Source organism: Scyliorhinus canicula, chromosome 20 (assembly GCF_902713615.1).
Source record: "Scyliorhinus canicula chromosome 20, sScyCan1.1, whole genome shotgun sequence".
NCBI classification, from domain to species: domain Eukaryota; kingdom Metazoa; phylum Chordata; class Chondrichthyes; order Carcharhiniformes; family Scyliorhinidae; genus Scyliorhinus; species Scyliorhinus canicula.
In genome coordinates, this window is record NC_052165.1 from 82,453,554 (window position 1) to 82,473,849 (window position 20,296).

Genomic DNA, 20,296 nt, shown 5'->3' on the forward strand with positions numbered 1-20,296 from the left:
ATGTAACTTTAATCTTTCTGTTGTCTTTTTTGAGACTGGTGTGAACTCTGTAATCGAATGGAAAGTCATTTATTGGAAGCTCACCTATACATTGTGACTATACATTACCTACTCTTCCCCTTCAGTTGCAACAGGAGATGATCAAGCAGGTCAGTCAATACAGGAGTCCAATCTAAAGAACCGTGCAATTCCTACATAGAACATACAGTGCAGAAGCAGGCCATTTGTCCTCATCGACTCACTTAAGCCCTCACTTCCACCCTATCCCCGTAACCCAATAACCCCTCCTAACCTTTTTGGACACTAAGTCTGACACTAAGTACAGACTCCGCACAGATAGTGACCCAGTGGGGAATCGAACCTGGGACCCTGGCGTGTGAAGCCATGGTGCCAACCACTGTGCTATCGTGCTGCCATGTAAAAGTGTACAGTGTAAAAGGAGACCATTCGGACCATCGAGTCCATACTGACAGTATGAAAGAGCAGCCTAGCTAGGTCTGCTCCCCCACCCCATCCTCACAACCCCACCTGACATGCACATCCCTGGACACTAAGGGACAGTTTTATCATGGCCAATCGACCTAATCTGCACATCCTTGGACTGTAGAAAGTGGATACTGACCCATTGAGCATTGTTGTCCTGTCTGAGCAAGTTCTGCGAAAACAATGAATTCTTGTATTTTTAAATAAACTCTACGATACTGTGTTCTGCTGCAGCGTTCCAGTGGTACATTACAATTGTAGCACCTGTACTCCGTTTGGTAATGGTTAATATGCAAAAGTAACCAGATAAGTGAACATGCTCCTTTTATTTTTCTTTACTCTTCTCCTCACCCTGAAGAACATGTGTGTAAATGATGAGGTGAGGCGTCTCGGGTCGCTTCAGATGATCAATGACAGGTGCCTGGAAATGCAGAAGAACAAACGTGGTGAGTGGAACTTGTATTTCTCCCCTTTTCAAAAACTTGTGTCTTGTCTTTCAGTCTGATCTTGAGGGAACATTTGCCCTTTGAAAGGTGGTGCTGATTTTCTCTGCCCTAGTCTTATGGGATGAGTGCTAAGACGTCCTAAGCTGCAGGCGCATTGTCCCACATTCACTTTGTCCTCCCTAGTTGAAGCCAAGACTTGGAGGAATCCATAGGATGAAAAAAGGTCACTCTGAGCTATTGGCTTTATTCAAAAATTCAGATACTCCTCACTTTGCTTCCTCTTGTACCATGCCATTTCTTTCTCCACAATGTTATTCAGTTTCTATTGCATTTGATGACATTTAGGGTTGCACTGGACTCAGCAGTGGTGTGTTAGAATTAAAGAATTTACAGTGCAAAAGGAGGCCATTTGGCCCATCGAGTCAGCACCGGCCCTTGGAAAGAGCACCGCACTTAAGCCCACGCTTCCATCCTATCACAGTAACCCCACCTAACCTTTTGGACACTAAGGGGCAATTTAGCATGGCCAGTCCACCTAACGTGCACATCTAGAAACCCACACAGACACGGAAGAAAGCGCAGACTTTGCACGGGCAGTCACTTGAGGCCAGAATTGAACCCGGGTACCTGGAGCTGTGAGGTAGCAGTGCTAACCACTGTGCTGCCCGTGTTCTACGCTGTTTGCTGGGTTCCAGTGGGTTGGCTTATTTTATCCGTCCTATTCTTGGGCAGCAGGGTAGCACAAGTGGATAGCACTGTGGCTTCACAGCGCCAGGGTCCCAGGTTCGATTCCCCTCTGGGTCTGTGCAGAGTTTGCACATTCTCCCCGTGTCTGTGTGGGTTTCCTCCAGGTGCTCCGGTTTCCTCCCACAGTCCAAAGACGTGCAGGTTAGGTGGATTGGCCATGCTAAATTGCCCTGAGTGACCATAAAGGGTTAGGTGGGGTTATTGGGTTACGGGGATAGGGTGGAAGTGAGGGTTAAATGGGTCGGTGCAGACTTGATGGGCCGAATGGCCTCCTTCTGCACTGTTTGTTCTATGTCTTCTTTGGATGTTCCTCCTCCTGGAAATGTTCTTCCCAGCAGGTGCCAGACTGCTCCTGGTTGCTGCCAGTTGCATTATCTGAGACATTGCTGGGGTTCGAACAGCTCAACAGTTTTCCGTTGGTGTTCCTTTCCTGTGCACACTGTTTTTACAGTTCAGGAGCTTTAACAATGTAAATTCACCTTGTCTGGTTGTGTTTTATGCCACCAGGGATTGGGCACCGTGTGATGGGTCTGTCAACAACAATTTTTGTTTATATGGCACCTTTTAATGGAATAAAACTTCCCAAGACACATCATAGGAACATTAGGAAACAAAATATGACACAAAGCTACACTGGGAGATATTACGTCAGATGACCAAAGGGCAGCACGGTGGCCTAGTGGTTAGCACAACCGCCTCACGGCGCTGAGGTCCCAGGTCGATCCCGGCCCTGGGTCACTGTCTGTGTGGAGTTTGCATATTCTCCCCGTGTCTGCGTGGATTTCGCCCCCACAACCCAAAAATGTGCAGAGTGGGTGGATTGGCCACACTAAATTGCCCCTTAATTGGAAAAAATAATTGGATAATCTAAACTTATATTAAAAAAAAGTCAGATGACCAAAAGCTTCTTCAAAGTGGTAGATTTTAGGGAGTGTATTAAAGGAGGAGAGTGAGGTATAAAGACTGAGAGGTATGGAGAGTGAATCCCAGGCAGCTGAAGGCTTGGTCACCAATGGTTCCGCAATACACCGCGATATACCGCGGGGGGGATTATGGACCCCAACTGTCAGTTGTGTCAATTTTAGCGGCCGGCTGATTATTTCAGTGAGAGCAGCTTCCCTCTCTGGATCAAAGTGAGCCGGCCGCTGAAATTGACACTGCCGGCTGCTCTCTCCCTCCAATCAGAAACATTAAAACTTAAAAGGTTAGGTGGATTGGCCATGATAAATTGGCCTCAGTGGCCAAAAAAAGCATTAGCTGGGGTTACGGGGATAGGGTGGAGATGTGGGTTTAAGTAGGGTGGTCTTTCCGAGGACCGGTGTAGACTCGATGGGCCGATTTGCCTCTTTCTGCACTGTAAATTCTATGATAAGAATTAGATGAGTGCAGATACCACAGAGGGTTGGGAGTGGGAGGCAATGACATTAGGAACGAGGGAGGGAAGATGCTGCTGACTCGGAGCCAGTCACTGAATATGGCGGCGATAGTTGATTGGAACTTGATGCAAGTTAGGAAACCTTTGTTTGAACAGTAGGGATTTGGATGACCTCTGATTTAGAGGGCAGCATGTGAGAGATCAGCCAGAAGCACATTGGAATAGTCAAGTCTAGAGGTAGCAATGCATGAATGAGGGTTTCAGCAGCAGATGATTGGAGATGGGTGAAATCGGGTGATGTTACAGAGGTGGAAGTAGGCAGTCGTAGAAATGGCATGAATATGTGGTTTGCCTAGAACCTTCCATCTGATGTGGTTAATGAACTACCTAGATGGACTTGTAAACTTCTGTTAACATAGTCTGAAGTCGAACTTGAAACCTGGTCCATATACCTACAGTGCCATGATGGTCGTATTTACACTGACTCCGAGCCCTTTAATAAACAGAAAGTGGAAAGAAATAAGCTACAAAACCTGGAGATCTGAGATAGAAACAAGACAAGTACACCCAGCAGGATGCTCGCAATGTCCTTGGATCTGTTGTCAGACTAATCAAAGTGTTCCTATAGGGAGCAGCTGTGTCACACATCGTTTTCTGATTTTTCTGCTCTCCTCTGTCATGGGGAGGGAGATTTGAGGGAACCACATATATTTACAACTGTCTGGCACTCTGATCGGGTGATGCTTCCTCTTGTGGGGCATTCTAGAATGAGAGGTCATAGTCTTAGGATAAGAGGTAGCAAACTTAAAACAGAGTTGAGGAGAAACTACTTCTCCCAAAGGGTTGTGAATCTGTGGAATTCGCTACCCCAGAGTGCGGTGGACAGTGAGTAATTTTACCGAGCAGTTAGACAGATTTTTAATTGGTAATGGGTTGAAGGGTTATGGAGAATGGGCAGGACGGTGGAGGATAAGATTGGCCATGATCGAATGGCGGAGCAGACTTGATGGGCCAAATGGCCTATTCTGCTCCTATATCTTACGAACCATGCCGAAACCTCCGTGATGTCCTCCACATGCTGAAATTGTGTAATCCTGATTTTGTCTTTGCTTGACATTCACATATTAGTGTTCTGTGGCGGGTCTCGGGTGCAGGGCATTTTCCTCATCCTTCTTAACTCAGCGGTGATGAGGTCCTTCAAAAATCTGGTACTCAAAGTAGCTGACTCAAAATGGCACTGGGCATGAACTTTGACCTTCTGGTCCGTGGCCCCGATCTATATCGGGCAGTGCTCCCCTGCCCCAGACACCACCAACTAGGTTATTGGGAGAGCAGTTCCAGCATCAGTTTTTAAATAGTATTATCGTGATTTGGTGAAAGCTTTTAAAATATTATGGGGTTCAGGTGTGATAGAGGGCATTTATCGCTGGTTGGGGAGTTTAGGACTAGTCATTATAGTTTGAAAATTGGAGCCAAATTTTCAGGAGTGTATTTCGGAAACACTCCCACACACAAGTGTTAGAGGTTTGGAATTCTCTTCTACAAATAGAACTAATGCCCAATCAATTAATTTAAAATTGGAGTATGAATAGACATGATGCAAAGGTGCGTGGGGTTTGGTTACAGACCAGTCAAGAACACGACGAATAGGCCTGAGGGGTCAATTAGAACAAAGAACAAAGAAAAGTACAGCCCATCGGCCCTGCAAGTCCGTGCCGACCATTCTGCCCGTCTAAACTAAAATCTTCTACACTTCCTGGGTCCGTATCCCTCTATTCCCATCCTATTCATGTATTTGTCAAGATGCCCCATAAATGTCACTATCGTCCCGGCTTCCACCACCTCCTCTGCCAGCGAGTACCAGGCACCCACTACCCTCTGTGTAAAAAAAAAACTTGCCTCGTACATCTCTAAATCTTGCCCCTCGCACCTTAAACCTGTGCCCCCTAGTAATTAACCCCTCTACCCTGGAGGAAAGCCTCTGAGTATCCACTGTCTATGCCCCTCATAATTTTGTAGACCTAAATTGGCCGACTCGAGCTCCTATGTTCACAGTGAAATGAGTTACAGAGCTTCAGTAATTAAGCTGGGTAAAGCAGAAAGAGTGGAGGCCATATGGCAAAATGATAGCGTCCAATAGCAGAACTTGTTGGCCACGGGAGGATCTTTCACCGGAATTCAATGGGTTGATCAATAGCTCGGGAATCCTTCCACCACACCTCCCCTCCCCTACAACTCTTCCCCCCCCCCCCCCCCCCCCCCGAAAATGTTTAAAGAAATAATAATAATCTTTATTGTCACAAGTAGGCTTACATTAACACTGCAATGAAGTTACTGTGAAAATCTCCTAGTCGCCACATTCCGCGCCTGTTCTTGTACATGAAGGGAGAATTCAGAATGTCCAATTCACCTAACGAGCACGTCTTTCGGAATTTGTGGGAGGAAACCGGAGCACCCGGAGGAAACCCACGCAGACACGAGGAGAATGTGCAGCCTCCGCACAGACAGTGACCCAAGCCGTGAATCGAACCTGGGACCCTGGTGCTGTGATGCAACTGTGCTAACCACTGCTGCCTTTAGAAGTGTGATGTGGAGATGCTGGCGTTGGACTGGGGTGAGCACAGTAAGAAGTCTTACAACACCAGGTTAAAGTCCAACAGGTTTGTTTCAAACACGAGCTTTCAGGGCAGCAGGGTAGCATGGTGGTTAGCATAAATGCTTCCCAGCTCCAGGGTCCCAGGTTCGATTCCCGGCTGGGTCACTGTCTGTGTGGAGTCTGCACGTCCTCCCCCTGTGTGCGTGGGTTTCCTCCGGGTGCTCCGGTTTCCTCCCACAGTCCAAAGATGTGCGGGTTAGGTGGATTGGCCATGCTAAATTGCCCGTAGTGTCCTAATTAAAGTAAGGTTAAGGGGGGGGTTGTTGGGTTACGGGTATAGGGTGGATACGTGGGTTTGAGTAGGCTGATCATGGCTCGGCACAACATTGAGGGCCGAAGGGCCTGTTCTGTGCTGTACTGTTCTATGTTCTATGTTCTAGAGCGCACCTGAGGAAGGAACTGCGCTCCGAAAGCTCGTGTTTGAAACAAACCTGTTGGACTTTAACCTGGTTTAGAAGTGTGGTGGGAAGATGTCACTGAACGGAAAGTGACGAGTGGTTTTCCTGCATTTATCTGGCATCTCTGGTGACCACATCCCAAAGTGCTTCACAGCCAGTTAAATAATGAAGTGTAGTCAGTATAAGGTAGGAAATGTGACAGCCAATTTTTGCACACTCCGGTCCCACAAAACTGCAGCGAGGTAAATCACGGGATAATCTGTTACAAATATTCAGGTGTCTTTTTCTGGCACCAACCTTGTGCATTTTTATGCAAACAATATTGACAATGATGATGCCCCTTGTTTGGAACAATCTCTGGTTTGTTTTGTGTAACAAGGTTTCTCATTTATTAAATGTTGAAAGGGGCATGGAGAGCAGTGCCCATCGGACCCAACAAGCACCTGCTTTGAGAAGTGGGTGCATGGTCAGATAGAAGGGAGAGCTGACATTCAAATTGTATTTTCTAAAAGCTGACCGAAAGCAGAGCGACGATGAGAAGGAGAGCCCAAAACGGAAACGCAAGAGCCGAGTGACTTGCCCGTTCCACAGCCACGAGCAGATGCAGTTCCTTCGTGATGAGCTGCTGGTGGAGGTGAAGGACATTGAACAGCTGGTGTTGCTGGGGAAGGAGATGAAGGCGTGCCCATACTATGCCAGCCGCTATGCCATTCCACCAGCTCAGGTAAATCCTTGTTAATGAGCGTTTGGCAACAAAATTCAAATCCAGATTGTTAGAAATGTGTTCTGGGGATGTTGGTGCCATTGGGACAATTGACATTTATTACCCATCCTTATGAAAGTTCTGTTGAGTCTTCTACTTGAACCCATTGTACTGTATGTGGTAAAGGTACACTCTCAACCCTATTATTATTATTATGTAGGCAGTTTCGTAATCCTGACCCAGGAGCAATGAAGGGACAGTGATATACGTCCAAATTGGGATGTTGTGTGGCTCTTTGGCGGTGATAGATGACAGAATTTATTTGGTAGAGGCGATAGGGGAGATGAATTTCTGAAGTGTTTTCCTGTGAATCGTACTTATTACAGCCCCACTGTCCCACTTTGGGTAGGTGAAGCTTAAATCCAGCTGTTGCAGTAAGGATCAAGTGAACTGCTTGAGCTGTCGAGCTTCAAGTGTTACAGCAGTTGGACTGTTCAGGTGAACGCTGAGTATTCCATCTTATTGTTGACTTGAACTGTGTTAGTTGGCGGAGAGGCTTTGAGGGATCGGGTGCCCCCCCCAGGCCCTTCCAGTTAAAATAAAACCGGGGTGGCTGGTTTTCTTATGTTTGAGATTAATGTTCCTGTGGTCCAAGTGTTATCTGCCACTTGTCTGCCCAAGCCTAGGTGTGATCTACGTCTTGCTATTGAGACCTTGAGTTGCTCCCTGAGGCATTACAAATGGAGGCGAACACTGTACAGTGAACAGTTCCAATCCTGATCTTACAATGGAGGGAAAGCAGCTGAAGATGGTTATGGCTATAAAGATAGAACTTAGCACGTGGAGGATTTTCATTTTTGTACTTTGCATTCAGATGATGATCTGCAACACCTTGTAGATATCCAGTTTTGGGAAGCTAGATCGCTCATTCAATCTATCTCACTCAGCTTGGTGCTCTTGGTTGTGAGAATGTGGGCAGCACGGTAGCATAGTGGATAGCACTGTGGCTTCACAGCGCCAGGGTCTCAGGTTCGGTTCCCTGCTGGGTCACTGTCTGTGCAGAGTCTGCACGTTCTCCCCGTGTCTGCGTGGGTTTCCTCCAGGTGCTCCGGTTTCCTCCCACAGTCTAAATTGCCCCTAAATTGGAAAAATGAATTGGATATTAAAAAAACTGAAGCCTCATGGTTTCAGATACATCAAGGTTAGGAAATATCCTGATACCACCTACACCCCTCTCCCCATTAACTAATGACTTGATACTTCTCAATATTGCACACTAGTTGAAGGAAGCACTGAGGGTGGCGTAGAATATATTCTGGATGGGATACTGCAATGTACTTCACCAATAACTGGGTAGTACAACAGACTGAGCCAGCCAGATTACAAGAATCAGGCAGACAGGATGTGTGGTACGCAATAAGGAAGCAACAGGAGGAAGTAATCTACTGAATCTCACACTCACCAGCTCACCTACTGCATATACAGTGTGTAGACAAACATTAGAACATTGAACATACAGTGCAGAAAGAGTGCATTCGGCCCATCGAGTCTGCACCAACCCAATTAAGCCCTCACTTCCACCATATCCCCGTAACCCAATAACCCCTCCTAACCTTTTTGGTCACTCAGGGCAATTTATCATGGCCAATCCACCTAACCTGCACGTCTTTGGGTTGTGGGGGCGAAACCCATGCAAACACGGGGAGAATGTGCAAACTCCACACAGAGAGTGACGCAGAGCCGGGATTCGAACCTGGGACCCCGGCGCTGTGAGGCTGCAGTGCTAACAACTGCGCCACCGTGTTGCCCAAGATTTCAGTTTTGAGCACTCCCAGGACCATTTTCACCCAATTGTACATGATAACTGGTTACTGTGGGTCGGGAATTGTTTCTTATAGAAACATAGAAAATAGGAGTAGGCCATTTGGCCCTTCGAGCCTACTCCGCCATTCACTATGTCATGACTGGTCCTCTGTTTCAACGCCACACTCCGGTGCTCTCTCCATTTCTCTTGACACATTTAGTGTAGAAATCTATCTATTTCCTTCTTCAATATATTCGGTGACTTGGCCTCCACAGTCTTATGTGGTGGAGAATTCCACAGGTTCACCATCCTCTGAGTGAATACATTTCTCCAGAACTCAGTCCAAAATGGCCTTCTCCATGTGATACCGAGACCCCTTGTTCTAGACTCTCCTCACCCTCCACCTACCCAGAGTAAACAATATCCCTGCATCGTCTGTCCAGTCCTGTAAACATTTCATGCAATCCAACGAGATCCCCTCTCGATCTTCTCAATTCCAGTGATTACAGGCCCAGTTTACTCAATTTTGGGTTTTATGAAGTTGTGAAATGACTATTGGATGACGGGTACTTTGAGGCAGTTGAAGTGTGTATTGAATGAACATTGTCTCTCTCTCTCTCTGATTGATTTTCATTGGTTCTCTCTACTCCTGACAGCTGGTGGTGATGCCATACCAGACGCTGCTACACAGCTCGACCAGGCTGGCATCTGGCATCAAACTGAAGGGGCAAGTGTTGGTGATTGATGAGGCGCACAACCTGATCGATACGATCACTGGCATTCACAGCTACAAGGTGACGGGATCACAGGTGGGTACTGCCTCCGTGAAACTAGGGTTGTGGTCATTTAGAATCCCAGTATGACGCAGAATGGATGTCGATTTGTCCCATCACACCTGTGCTATCTTTGATCGGGAGATGCCCGACGTTGGACTGGGGTGGGCACAGTTTTACAACACCATGTTAAAGTCCAACAGGTTTGTTGCGAATCACTAGCTTTCGGAGAGCAGCCCCTTCATTAGGTGAATTCACCTTTTAGGTGAAAGCTAGTGATTCAAAACAAACCTGTTGGACTTTACCCTGGTGCTATCTTTGGCAGAGCTCTGCAGTCAATCCCAATCTACTGACGTTCTCCAAATTCCTCCAAATTTTTAATGTTGGAGAAAGGAGCCGGTGTGAGACATACAGCCCCTTCAGCCTACTGCTAATTTCAGAAGAGCTATGGCTGGTCTACGACCTGGAACTCACTTTCCTACCTGATTCCCCATATCCCCTGATTCCCTTTGGGTCAAATGACAGCTCTCTGTCTTGCTCTCAATTGTCTCATCAACTTAGCATTCACAGTTCTTTAGGTAGAAAATTCCAAAGATTTTCAACCCTCTAAATGATGAAATTTCTTCTCCATCCTAAATGGTCAACTGTTAATCCTGAGACTCTGCCCCTTAGATTTCGATTTATTGTCATGTGTACCGCGACAGAGTAAAAAATACTGTTCTGCGTACATTCCAGCAGATCGTTCCATACATGAATGTAGGATCTCAAAGGTAGTAATCTCAGGATTGCTACCAGTGCCACGAGACAGTTAGAGTAGAAATTCAAGAATAGTTAGAATGAATACGTGGCTTGAGAGATGGTGCAGGAGGGAGGGGTTCAGATTTTTGGGACATTGGAACCGGTTCTGGGGGTGGTGGGACCATTACAAATCGGATAGTCTACACCTGGGCAGGACTGGAACCAATGTCCTAGGGGGTACTATTACTAACACTGTTGGGGAGGTTTTAAACTAATGTGGCAGGGGGATAGGAACCAGATTAGGAAGTTAGAGGTCAGTAAAGAAGCAGCAACTAAAGCCAGTAAGGTACTAGATAATAAACTCATTGTGACTAAGGGGAAGAGTAGACAGGAAAGAGATGATGAACGCAAAGGGACAGGTGTTCTGAGGTGCACTTGTTTTAATGCAAAAAGTGTAGCAGGTAAGGCAGATGCTTAGGGCTTAGATTAGTACCTGAGAATATGATGTTATTGGGATTACTGAGACTTGGTTGAGGGAAGGGTATCCCAGAGTACAGATGCTTGAGGATGGATAGAGAGGGAGGTAAAAGGGGTGGAGGAGTTGTATTACTGGTCAGAGATGATATCACAGCTGTGATTAAGGAGGGCACTATGGAGGATTCGAGCACTGAGGCAATATGGGTAGAGCTAAGAAATAGCGATCACAATCCCGTAAGTTTTGGAATACTCGTGGACAAAGATGAGAGTGGTCCTAAAGGAAGAGTGCTAAATTGGGGAAAGGCCATGTATAACTAAATTCGGCAGGAGCTCGGGAATGTGGACTGGGAGCAGCTGTTTAAGGGTAAATCCATATTTGAAATGTGGGAGTCTTTTAAGGAAAGGTTGATTAGAGTGCAGGACAGACATGTCCCTGTGAAAATGAGAAATAGAAATGGCAAGGTTAGGGAACCATGGATGATGGGTGGAATTGTGAGACTAGCTAAGATGAAAAAGGAAGCATTCATAAGATCGAGGCAACTCAAAACTGATGAAGCTTTGGAGGAATATCGGGAAAGTAGGACGAATATCAAACGCGCAATAAAGAGGGCTAAAAGGGGTTGTGAAATATCTTTGGCTAACAGGGTTAAGGAAAATCCCAAAGCCGTATTCGTATGTAAGGAGCAAGACGGTAACTAGAGAAAGGATTGGCCCACTCAAAGACAAAAAGAGGGAATTTATGCGTGGAGTCAGAGAAAATGGCTGAGATTCTTAATGAGTACTTTGCATCAGTATTCACCAAGGAGAGGGATATGACGGATGTTGAGGTTAGGGATGGATGTTTAAATACTCTAGCTCATGTCGGCATCAGGAAGGGGGAAGTTTTGGGTATGCTAAAAGGCATTAAGGTGGACACGTCCCCAGGTCTGGATGGGATTAATCCCAGGTTACTGAGGGAAGCGAGGGACAAAATAGCTGGGGCCTTAACAGATATCTTTGCAGCATCCTTGAGCACGGGTGAGGTCCCGGAGGACTGGAGAATTGCTAATGTGGTCCCTTTGTTTAAGAAGGGTAGCAGGGATAATCCAGGGAATTATAGACCTGTGAGCTTGACGTCAGTGGTAGGCAAACTGCTGGAGAAGATACTGAGGGATAGGATCTATTCGCATTTCGAAGAAAATAGACTTATCAGTGATAGGCAGCATGGTTTTGTGCAGGGAAGGTCATGTCTTACAAACCTAATAGAATTATTTGAGGAAGTGATAAAGTTAATTGATGAGGGAAGGGCTGTAGATGTCATATACATGGACTTCAGTAAGGCGTTTGATAAAGTTTCCCATGGCAGGTTGATGGAAAAAGTGAAGTCGCATGGGGTTCAGGGTGTACTAGCTAGATGGATAAAGAACTGGCTGGGCAACAGGAGACAGAGAGTAGTGGTGGAAGGGAGTTTCTCAAAATGGAGAAAGGTGACGAGTGGTGTTCCACAGGGATCCGTGTTCGGACCACTGTTGTTTGTGATATACATGAATGATCTGGACGAAGGTATACGTGATCTGATTAGCAAGTTTGCCGATGATACTAAGATTGGTGGAGTTGCAGATAGCGAGGCGGACTGTCAGAGAATACAGCAAAATATAGATAGATTGGAGAGTTGGGCAGAGAAATGGCAGATGGAGTTCAATCCAGGCAAATGCGAGGTGATGCATTTTGGAAGATCCAGTTGAAGAGCGGACTATACAGTCAATGGAAGGGTCCTGGGGAAAATTGATATACAGAGAGATCTGGGAGTTCAGGTCCATTGTACCCTGAAGGTGGCAACGCAGGTTGATAGAGTGGTCAAGAAGGCATGCAGCATGCTTGCCTTCATCGGACGGGGTATTGAGTACAAGAGTCGGCAGGTCATGTTGCAGTTGTATAGGACTTTGGTTAGGGCACATTTGGAAAACTGTGTGCAGTTCTGGTTGCCACATTACCAGAAGGATGTGGATGCTTTAGAGAGGGTGCAGAGGAGGTTCACCAGGATGCCGCCTGGTATGGAGGATGCTAGCTATGAAGAAAGGTGTTCGTTGGAAAGACTGAGGTTGAGGTCTACAAAATTATGAGAGGTATGGACAGGGTGGATAGCAACAAGCTTTTTCCAAGAGTGGGGGTGTCAATTACAAGGGGTCACGATTTCAAGGTGAGAAGGGGAACGTTTAAGGGAACGTTTAAGGGAGATGTGCGTGGAAAGTTTTTTACGCAGAGGGTGGTGGGTGCTTTACCAGCGGAGGTGGTAGAGGCGGGCACGATAGCATCATTTGAGATGCATCTCGACAGATATATGAATGGGCGGGGAACAGAGGGAACTAGATCCTTGGAAAATAGGCGACAGGTTTAGATAAAAGATCAGATCGGCGCTGGCTGGGAAGGCCGAATGGCCTATTCCTGTGCTGTAATTTTCTTTTGTTCTTTGTTCATAGAACATATGATAAATACATGAAGATACACAATGAAAATCCAGAAACATAGACAATCGGTGAAGTATACGATATGTGGCGTTACAACTGTAGAGAAGATGTGTAGAAAGATCAGTTCAGTCCAGAAGATCAGCTCAGACCTGAGGGTCATTCAGAAGCCTGGTAACAACGGGGAAGAAGCTGTTTTTGAATCTTGGTGCAAAGTCTCAAATTTTTTATCTTCTGCCTGATGGAAGAGGTTGGAAGGGAGAATAGGCCAGGTGGGAGGGGTCTTTGATTATGCTGTCTACTTTCCCAAGGCAGTTGGAGTTGTGGACAGAGTCAATGGATGAGAAGCAGGTTTGCATGATGGACCCGGCTGTGTTCACGACTCTAGTTTCTTACGGTCTTGGGCCGAGCAGTTGCAGTACCAAGCTATGATGCAGCCAGATCAGATGCTGTCTGTGATGCATCTGTAGAAATTGGTCAGAGTTGTGGAAATGCCTAACTTCCTGAGGATGTATAGGTGTTGCTGTGTTTTTTTGGTCTTGGCGTCAATGTGGGTGGACCAGGACAGATTGTTGGTGATGTTCACACCCAGGAATCTGAAGCTGTCAACCATCTCCACCTCGGCACCATTGATACAGACAGGGGTGTGGCCGACATTTTGTTTCCTGAAGTTGATCTTTATCAATGTCACACTACAATGATGTTACTGTGAAAATTCCCTAGTTGCCACACTCCGGCGCCTGTTGGGGTACACAGAGGGAGAATTCAGAATGTCCAATTCACCTAACAAGCACGTCTTTTGGCAGTTGTGGAAGGAAATCGGAGCACCCGGAGGAAACCCACGCAAACCTGGGGAGGACATGCAGACTCTGCACAGACAGTGACCCAAGCCGGGAATTGAACCCAGGTCCCTGGTGCTGTGAAGCAACAGTGCTAGCCATTGTGCTACTGTGCCACCCTTGTTGTTGAACCATGCCACTTAGCTCTTTCACTCCCTCCTTAAATCTACACTCTCCAGCAGGAGACTGGCTTCTCAACATCTACCGTGTAAAGCCTTTTCAAAACCTTCTACGTTTGATTGACATCACCCCTCATTTTTCTGAACGGCAGAGAGTAGAAAGCCATTGTCTTGAATCTCCTCCTAGGATAAGCCTCTAATCTCAGGGACCAATCCACTGAAATTTCACCATCCCTTCTCCCGCAAACTTATCTTCCTTGAGTATGAGGATCAAAATTGAACAGTGCTCACCATGACCAAAGTCCTACACAGTGAGATAAAGAACATACAGTGCAGAAGAACGCCATTCGGCCCACCGAGTCTGCAACGACCTACTTAAGTCCTCACTTCCACCCTATCCCCATAACCCAACAACTCCTAACCTTTTTGACACGAAGGGCAATTTAGCATGGCCACTCCACCTAACCTGCACGTCTTTGGACTGTGGGAGGAAACCGGAGCACCCGGAGGAAACCCACGCAGACACAGGGAGAACGTGCAGACTCCGCACAGACAGTGACCTAGCAGGGAATCGAACCTGGGACCCTGGGCGTTGTGAAGCCACAGTGCTATCCACTTCTGCTCCCCACTCTTATACTCTTAACTGCGTTGCAATAAAGGCCACCTTAACATTTCCCTTCCTAATTGCTTACTGTACCTGCATGTTAACTTTATGTTCCCTTTACAAGGTGTAAACCCTGTCTCTTTACCTCCTCACTGGCCAAGACCCCAAACACTCCTTCCAGGTGAAGCAACAATTTACTTGCACTTCTTTCAATTTAGTCTGCTGTATTTGCTGCCCACAATGTGATCTCCCCTACATTGGCATGACCAAACCAGGCTTGTGACTGTTTTGCAGAACACCTTTGCTCACCCCAGAAGCATGACCCTGACCTTCCGGTCACTTGCCATTTCAATTCGCCATCTTGCCCTCATGGTTGCACTTCTGTCCACAATGTTACAATGTTCCAGTGAAACCCAACACAAGCTGGAGGAATAGCACCTCCTCTTCTGAGCAGGTACTTCACAGCCGCCTGGACTCAGCAGTGAGTTCACCAGCATCAGACATGAGCTTTGACCTTCATTTTTAATTACTTCCTGCCTAGTGCCAGTCCTTATTTTGTTCTCATGTTTTTTTATTTCAGACAGCACTAACCTTTATTCTGCTATGAACACCTGGACCAATGCTTTGTGTCTTTCATACCCAACATTACCACTCCTCCTGTCTTGAGTTGCATGATATGTTTGTCATTTTAATTTCTCCTGTCCTCTAACTTGACCTCTTTTAGCCCACGTGACCAATCCCCCTTTTATTCAACAGCATTTATCCGTCTCTTATTAGACTGGAAACATTAACTCTATTTCTCGCGCTACAGATTCTTTCAGACGTGCTGAGCTTTTCTGTTTTTAAATTTTCTTTCTAGTTATTTTCTGTTTTTATTTCAGATTTCCAGCATCCACAATATTTTGCTTTTATTTTGGAGGTTATGTTGAACACGTGTCAGACACTAATTCGGCCTCGACTGGGATGTTCTGTCTGGTTCTGGACACCGCACTTTAGGAAAGATGAAAAGGTTATAGTAACAACAAGGGGAGTCCAGCGAGTTCACAGGGAGACATTTATTCAGCTTTACAGTGCCACATACATAGGGCCCGGTCACATATTACCGAGTCCTTTCTGTCAGCTACTACAGAGGCCTACCTATTATACAAATGCTGGTTAATTCCCAGTCCAATCAGGACAAGGGAACAATCATTCCCAGCTGGATGAATCTCAGGCATGACATATGCAGGTTGTTACAAAGGTAATGGAGAGAATGAAGAGATGATTGACAGGAATGTTTCCAAGGGTGAGGAACATCAGTAATGAAGATCGATTTGAGAGGTTGGGACTGTTTTCTTTGGCGAAGAGAACGCTGAGGGGAGATTTTAGAGATATTCAGGGATCTGGTCAGAGTAGATGGGGAGAAACTGTTTCTACTTGTGAAAAGATTGAGAATGAGGGGCACAGGTTTAAAATAATTGAGAAACAAAGCAAAAGCAACATAAAAAGGTTAAGGTCTGAGAATTAAACCTGTAACGATTTGACTTGGGCAAGTGTGCTACAGCTGACAACTCTGCTGCTGCTTCTAGGTTAGGTGTGAAGTTTATATTAGGTTCTGTGAGCTTGCCTGTGGTTAGCACAAGTCCCGAAAGGCATGCGGTTAGGTAATTTGGGACATTCTGAATTCCCCCTCTGTGTATCCGAACAGGCACTAGAATGTGGCGACTAGCGGCTTTTCACAGTAACTTCATTGCAATGTAAGCCTACTTGAGACCATAAAGATTATTATTATGTATATTGGGTTGCTGGTACTGGCAGATCCTAGTCTTCCGATCTGGGCGTTGCCCACCCATGAAACAACAGAGTTAAATGCTGTCCTTTCAAAACAACCAGCCAACCAAATTCAAACAGGACAAAATTAAATCCCAGCATAAATTAGGCTTTTGAAGTAAACATGCTGCTCTTCAACCATAGGATGCGCTCCCGGGTCTCTTCAATCCCACTTTGTCTGCAGGTCACTGTGGGTGTGACCTTTATCAAAGGTTTACCGAGATGTCTTTAATAATGAGGAGAACAAAGCACAAACACAAATTCAAGTTTAACAATATTTATTTAACATATTTAACCCATAGGTTACCCACAAAATATACTCTAAAGGTGCCGAAGATCAACATGTCCAAGACATAGCAAACCAGTCCCTCTGTAAAGTATTGTGGTGTGCTCAGTGACTGTTGTTAAACCAAACAGCTGTCATAGAATAAAAATAAAATACTGTGGATGCTGGAAATCTGGAATTGAAACAGAAAATGCGAGAGAAGAAGGTTAAGAGGTGACTTAATTGAGGCATACAAGATGATCAGAGGATTAGATAGGGTGGACAGTGAGAGCCTTTTTCCTCGGATGGTGATGTCTAGCACGAGGGGACATAGCTTTAAATTGAGTGGCGATAGATCTAGGACAGATGTCAGAGGTAGGTTCTTTAGTCAGAGAGTAGTAAGGGCCTGGAATGCCCTATCTGCAACAGTAGTGGACTCGCCAACATTAAGGGCATTTAAATGGTCTTTGGATAAACACATGGATGATAAGGGAATAGTGTAGATGGGCTTTAGAGTTGTTTCACAGGTCGGCGCAACATCGAGGGCCGAAGGGTCTGTACTGCGCTGTAATGTTCTATGTATGTTCTATATACTCAGCAGGCCTGGCAGCATCTGTGGAGAGAATCAGAGTCAACGTTTCAGATCTAAATTATTTTTGTACAGTACTCGTTCTGTCGAAGATATCATAGTGTTACGTCACAGGAATAGGCGATTCAGCCCATCAGAGCTGTGCCCACCCCATCCAACCCCACACTCCTGTTCGTATCCCAAATCTTTAATGTCCCATTCTATCTAGTCTCTTCATCCCAACCTCTCGTCACTCACGGTGTAATTTAATATCTCAACACCCTAATCTCACACTCTCTCTGTTGATATCCCGCTCTCTAATTCCTGTCTCCTGTTTGTTCCCTCTCCATTTAATATTCCTCCGAGAAACAGCTGTCTGGAGGTCTTTTCATGGAGTTTATATTCTGCTCCCATGATGGGTTGTTTTAGGTTTCCATTCTCCAGCCTACTCTTGTTTTGGGAAATGTTTTCTGTTTTTCATGTGTTTAGCTTGTGTGAGCTGAACCAGCAGATGGAAATATTAGCTTTTTGAGTAGGCTATTGATGTGGCAGTATCTGGAATTAAAATTAATTAAATTTTGTAGCCTCTTAAAGGAGTGACGTGGGTAATTGGCTGCTGTTTAAACAGAGTAATGTAAAATCAGATAGTAGCTAGGGTATGGTAGGCTTGTGCTTAAACATTCATGGATTGTAGAGAATGAGAACATTTTAAGATATTTACCTTAATTCATAGGATGTGGGCACCGCAGGCAAGGGCAGCATTTGTCTATCCCTAAATGCCCTGGAAAAGGTAACGGTGAGCAGTTGCTGAGCCACCTTCTTGAACTGCTGCAGTCTGTGTGCTATACATCTGTCCACAGGTGTTAGGTAGGGATTCCAGGATTTTGACTTGGTGATGATGAAGGAACAGCGATACATTTCCAAGTTAATGGTGTGGTCCTTGGCTGTGAACAGGCAGATTCCCATGCATCTGCTGTCTTTGTTCTTCTAGGTGGTAAAGGTCATGAGTTTTGGAGGCACTGTCAAAGTATTCGAGAAAGTGCTGCAGTGCATTTTGTGAATGATGCACACCGCAGCTGGTGGTGAATGTTTAAAGTGGTGGATGGGGTGCTGATGAAGATGGTGCCATTCAGGCAAGAGCTGATAAGTGGAAAGTACCAATGGTAGGCAATGACTAACTAACTGCAAAAAGAGAGCCCAAACACCTCCCTCTGACATTCAGTAGCACTGCGATTGCTGGATAATGGACCTGTCCCTGTCATGTGGAGTGAATCGAATTGGTTCAAGGCTGTGATGTTGGGACCTCGGGAGAGGCCGAGAGGGATAGTAAACTCGCCACTTCTGGTTGAAAATATTTGTAAAGGTTTCAGCCTTTTCTTTTGCTCTGAATGTGCCACCACCATCATTGAGGATGGGGATGTTCGTGGCCCTCTCCAGTTAGTTTATTTTCCAGCACAGCTCACGGTTGAATGTGGCAGGACTAAGGAACTGTGATCTGATTTGTTGGTTGTGGGATTGCTTGGCTCTGTGTAATACATGCTGCTTCTACCCTAGAGAGCACATACTCCTGTGTTCTAGTTTCACCAGGTTGGCACTTATGCCTGGTAGGTATGCCTGACACTGCTCCTGATATGCGTTTGTATGGAATCGGAGTCATGAAATAGGTTCAGGAAGGAGATCGATATATTTCTGATACACGGGTTAAAGGGAGATGGGCAGCACGGTAGCATTGTGGATAGCACAATTGCTTCACAGCTCCAGGGTCCCAGGTTCGATTCCGGCTTGGGTCACTGTCTGTGCGGAGTCGGCACATCCTCCCCGTGTGTGCGTGGGTTTCCTCCGGGTGCTCCGGTTTACTCCCACAATCCAAAGATGTGCAGGTTAGGTGCATTGGCCATGATAAATTGCCCTTAGTGTCCAAAATTTCCCTTAGTGTTGGGTGGGGTTACTGGGTTATGGGGATAGGGTGGAGGTGTTGACCTTGGGTAGGGTGCTCTTTCCAAGAGCCGGTGCAGACTTGATGGGCCGAATGGCACTGTAAATTCTGTATTATGGTGGAGTGAAGGATATGCTGAACCCTGAGACCTGCAGATGGACCCCAGTACCTGATGGATGCTCAATTTTGAGCTGCTAGATCTAGTTCTGAATCTATTCAATTCAGCATGATAGTAGTGGCATGCAGGATGATGGAGGGCGATCTCTGTTTTATAATCGCTCTCACCTGTACTGTGTTTAATGGATGTATCTGTGACAAGGCAATTGGTGAGGATGTGGTTAAGTAGGTTTATCCCTCTTGTTGGCTCCCTCAGAACCTGTCCCTGGTCCTGACTGGTGGATATGTCCTTCAGGGCTTGGCTACCTCGGTCAGCTATGGTGCTAGCGAGCCACGCTTGGTGATGGACATTTGAAGTCCCCCACCCAGAGTACATTCTGAACCCTTGTCACCTTCAGCGCTTCCTTCAGAAGGTGTTCAACATGGAGGAGTACGGAATTATGAGCTGTAGGTGGTAGCTGTAGAGCAGTCGGTGGTGATCAGTTATATTGGTTATGGGTTATATTGCCCATGTTTGATGCTGTATGACTTCTTGAGGCCCAAAATCAATGTTTTTTTAAAATTATAAACTTTAGAGTACCCAATTATTTCTTTTCCAATTAAGGGGCAATTTAGCGTGGCCAATCCACCTAACCTGCACATCTTTTGGGTTGTGGGGGTGAAACCCACGCGGACACGTGGAGAATGCGCAAACTCCACACGGACCCGGAGTCAATGTTGAGGTTTTCCAGCACCACTCTGTAAACCATTGTGCCATCATCTCTGCTGTGTTTGCCCTGACAGTGGGACAGAGACATACCCAGGGACTGTGATGGGTAACCTGAGAAGATGAGGTTGGTCAGAATACAAAGAATATGGAGATTGCAGTCTTTGGGTTTAAATATTTACAGATTGTAGAGAATTAGGTATTTGGCTTTAAAACACAATGAGGAGGAAGAACATATCTGGAAGGAAGTTCAGATGAGGAGGAACTACTTGCAGGGGGTGGTGAATTT

At 45.9% G+C, this 20,296-nt stretch overlaps 1 protein-coding gene across 6 annotated transcripts in view; it reads left to right on the top strand.

Moving 5' to 3' along the window:
* Positions 1-20,296, top strand: part of ddx11 (DEAD/H (Asp-Glu-Ala-Asp/His) box helicase 11) — a 155,283-nt gene that overhangs the window by 28,361 nt on the left and 106,626 nt on the right. For all 6 annotated transcript variants that reach the window (XR_005458340.1, XM_038780636.1, XM_038780633.1 and 3 more), the window contains exons 8-10: positions 842-929; positions 6,618-6,829; positions 9,269-9,421. Coding sequence is in view for 5 of the 6 variants with exons in the window: in XM_038780636.1 (XP_038636564.1) it covers positions 842-929; positions 6,618-6,829; positions 9,269-9,421 (453 nt within the window). In the remaining variant the exon portion in view is untranslated. The remainder of the gene's footprint in view (positions 1-841; positions 930-6,617; positions 6,830-9,268; positions 9,422-20,296) is intronic.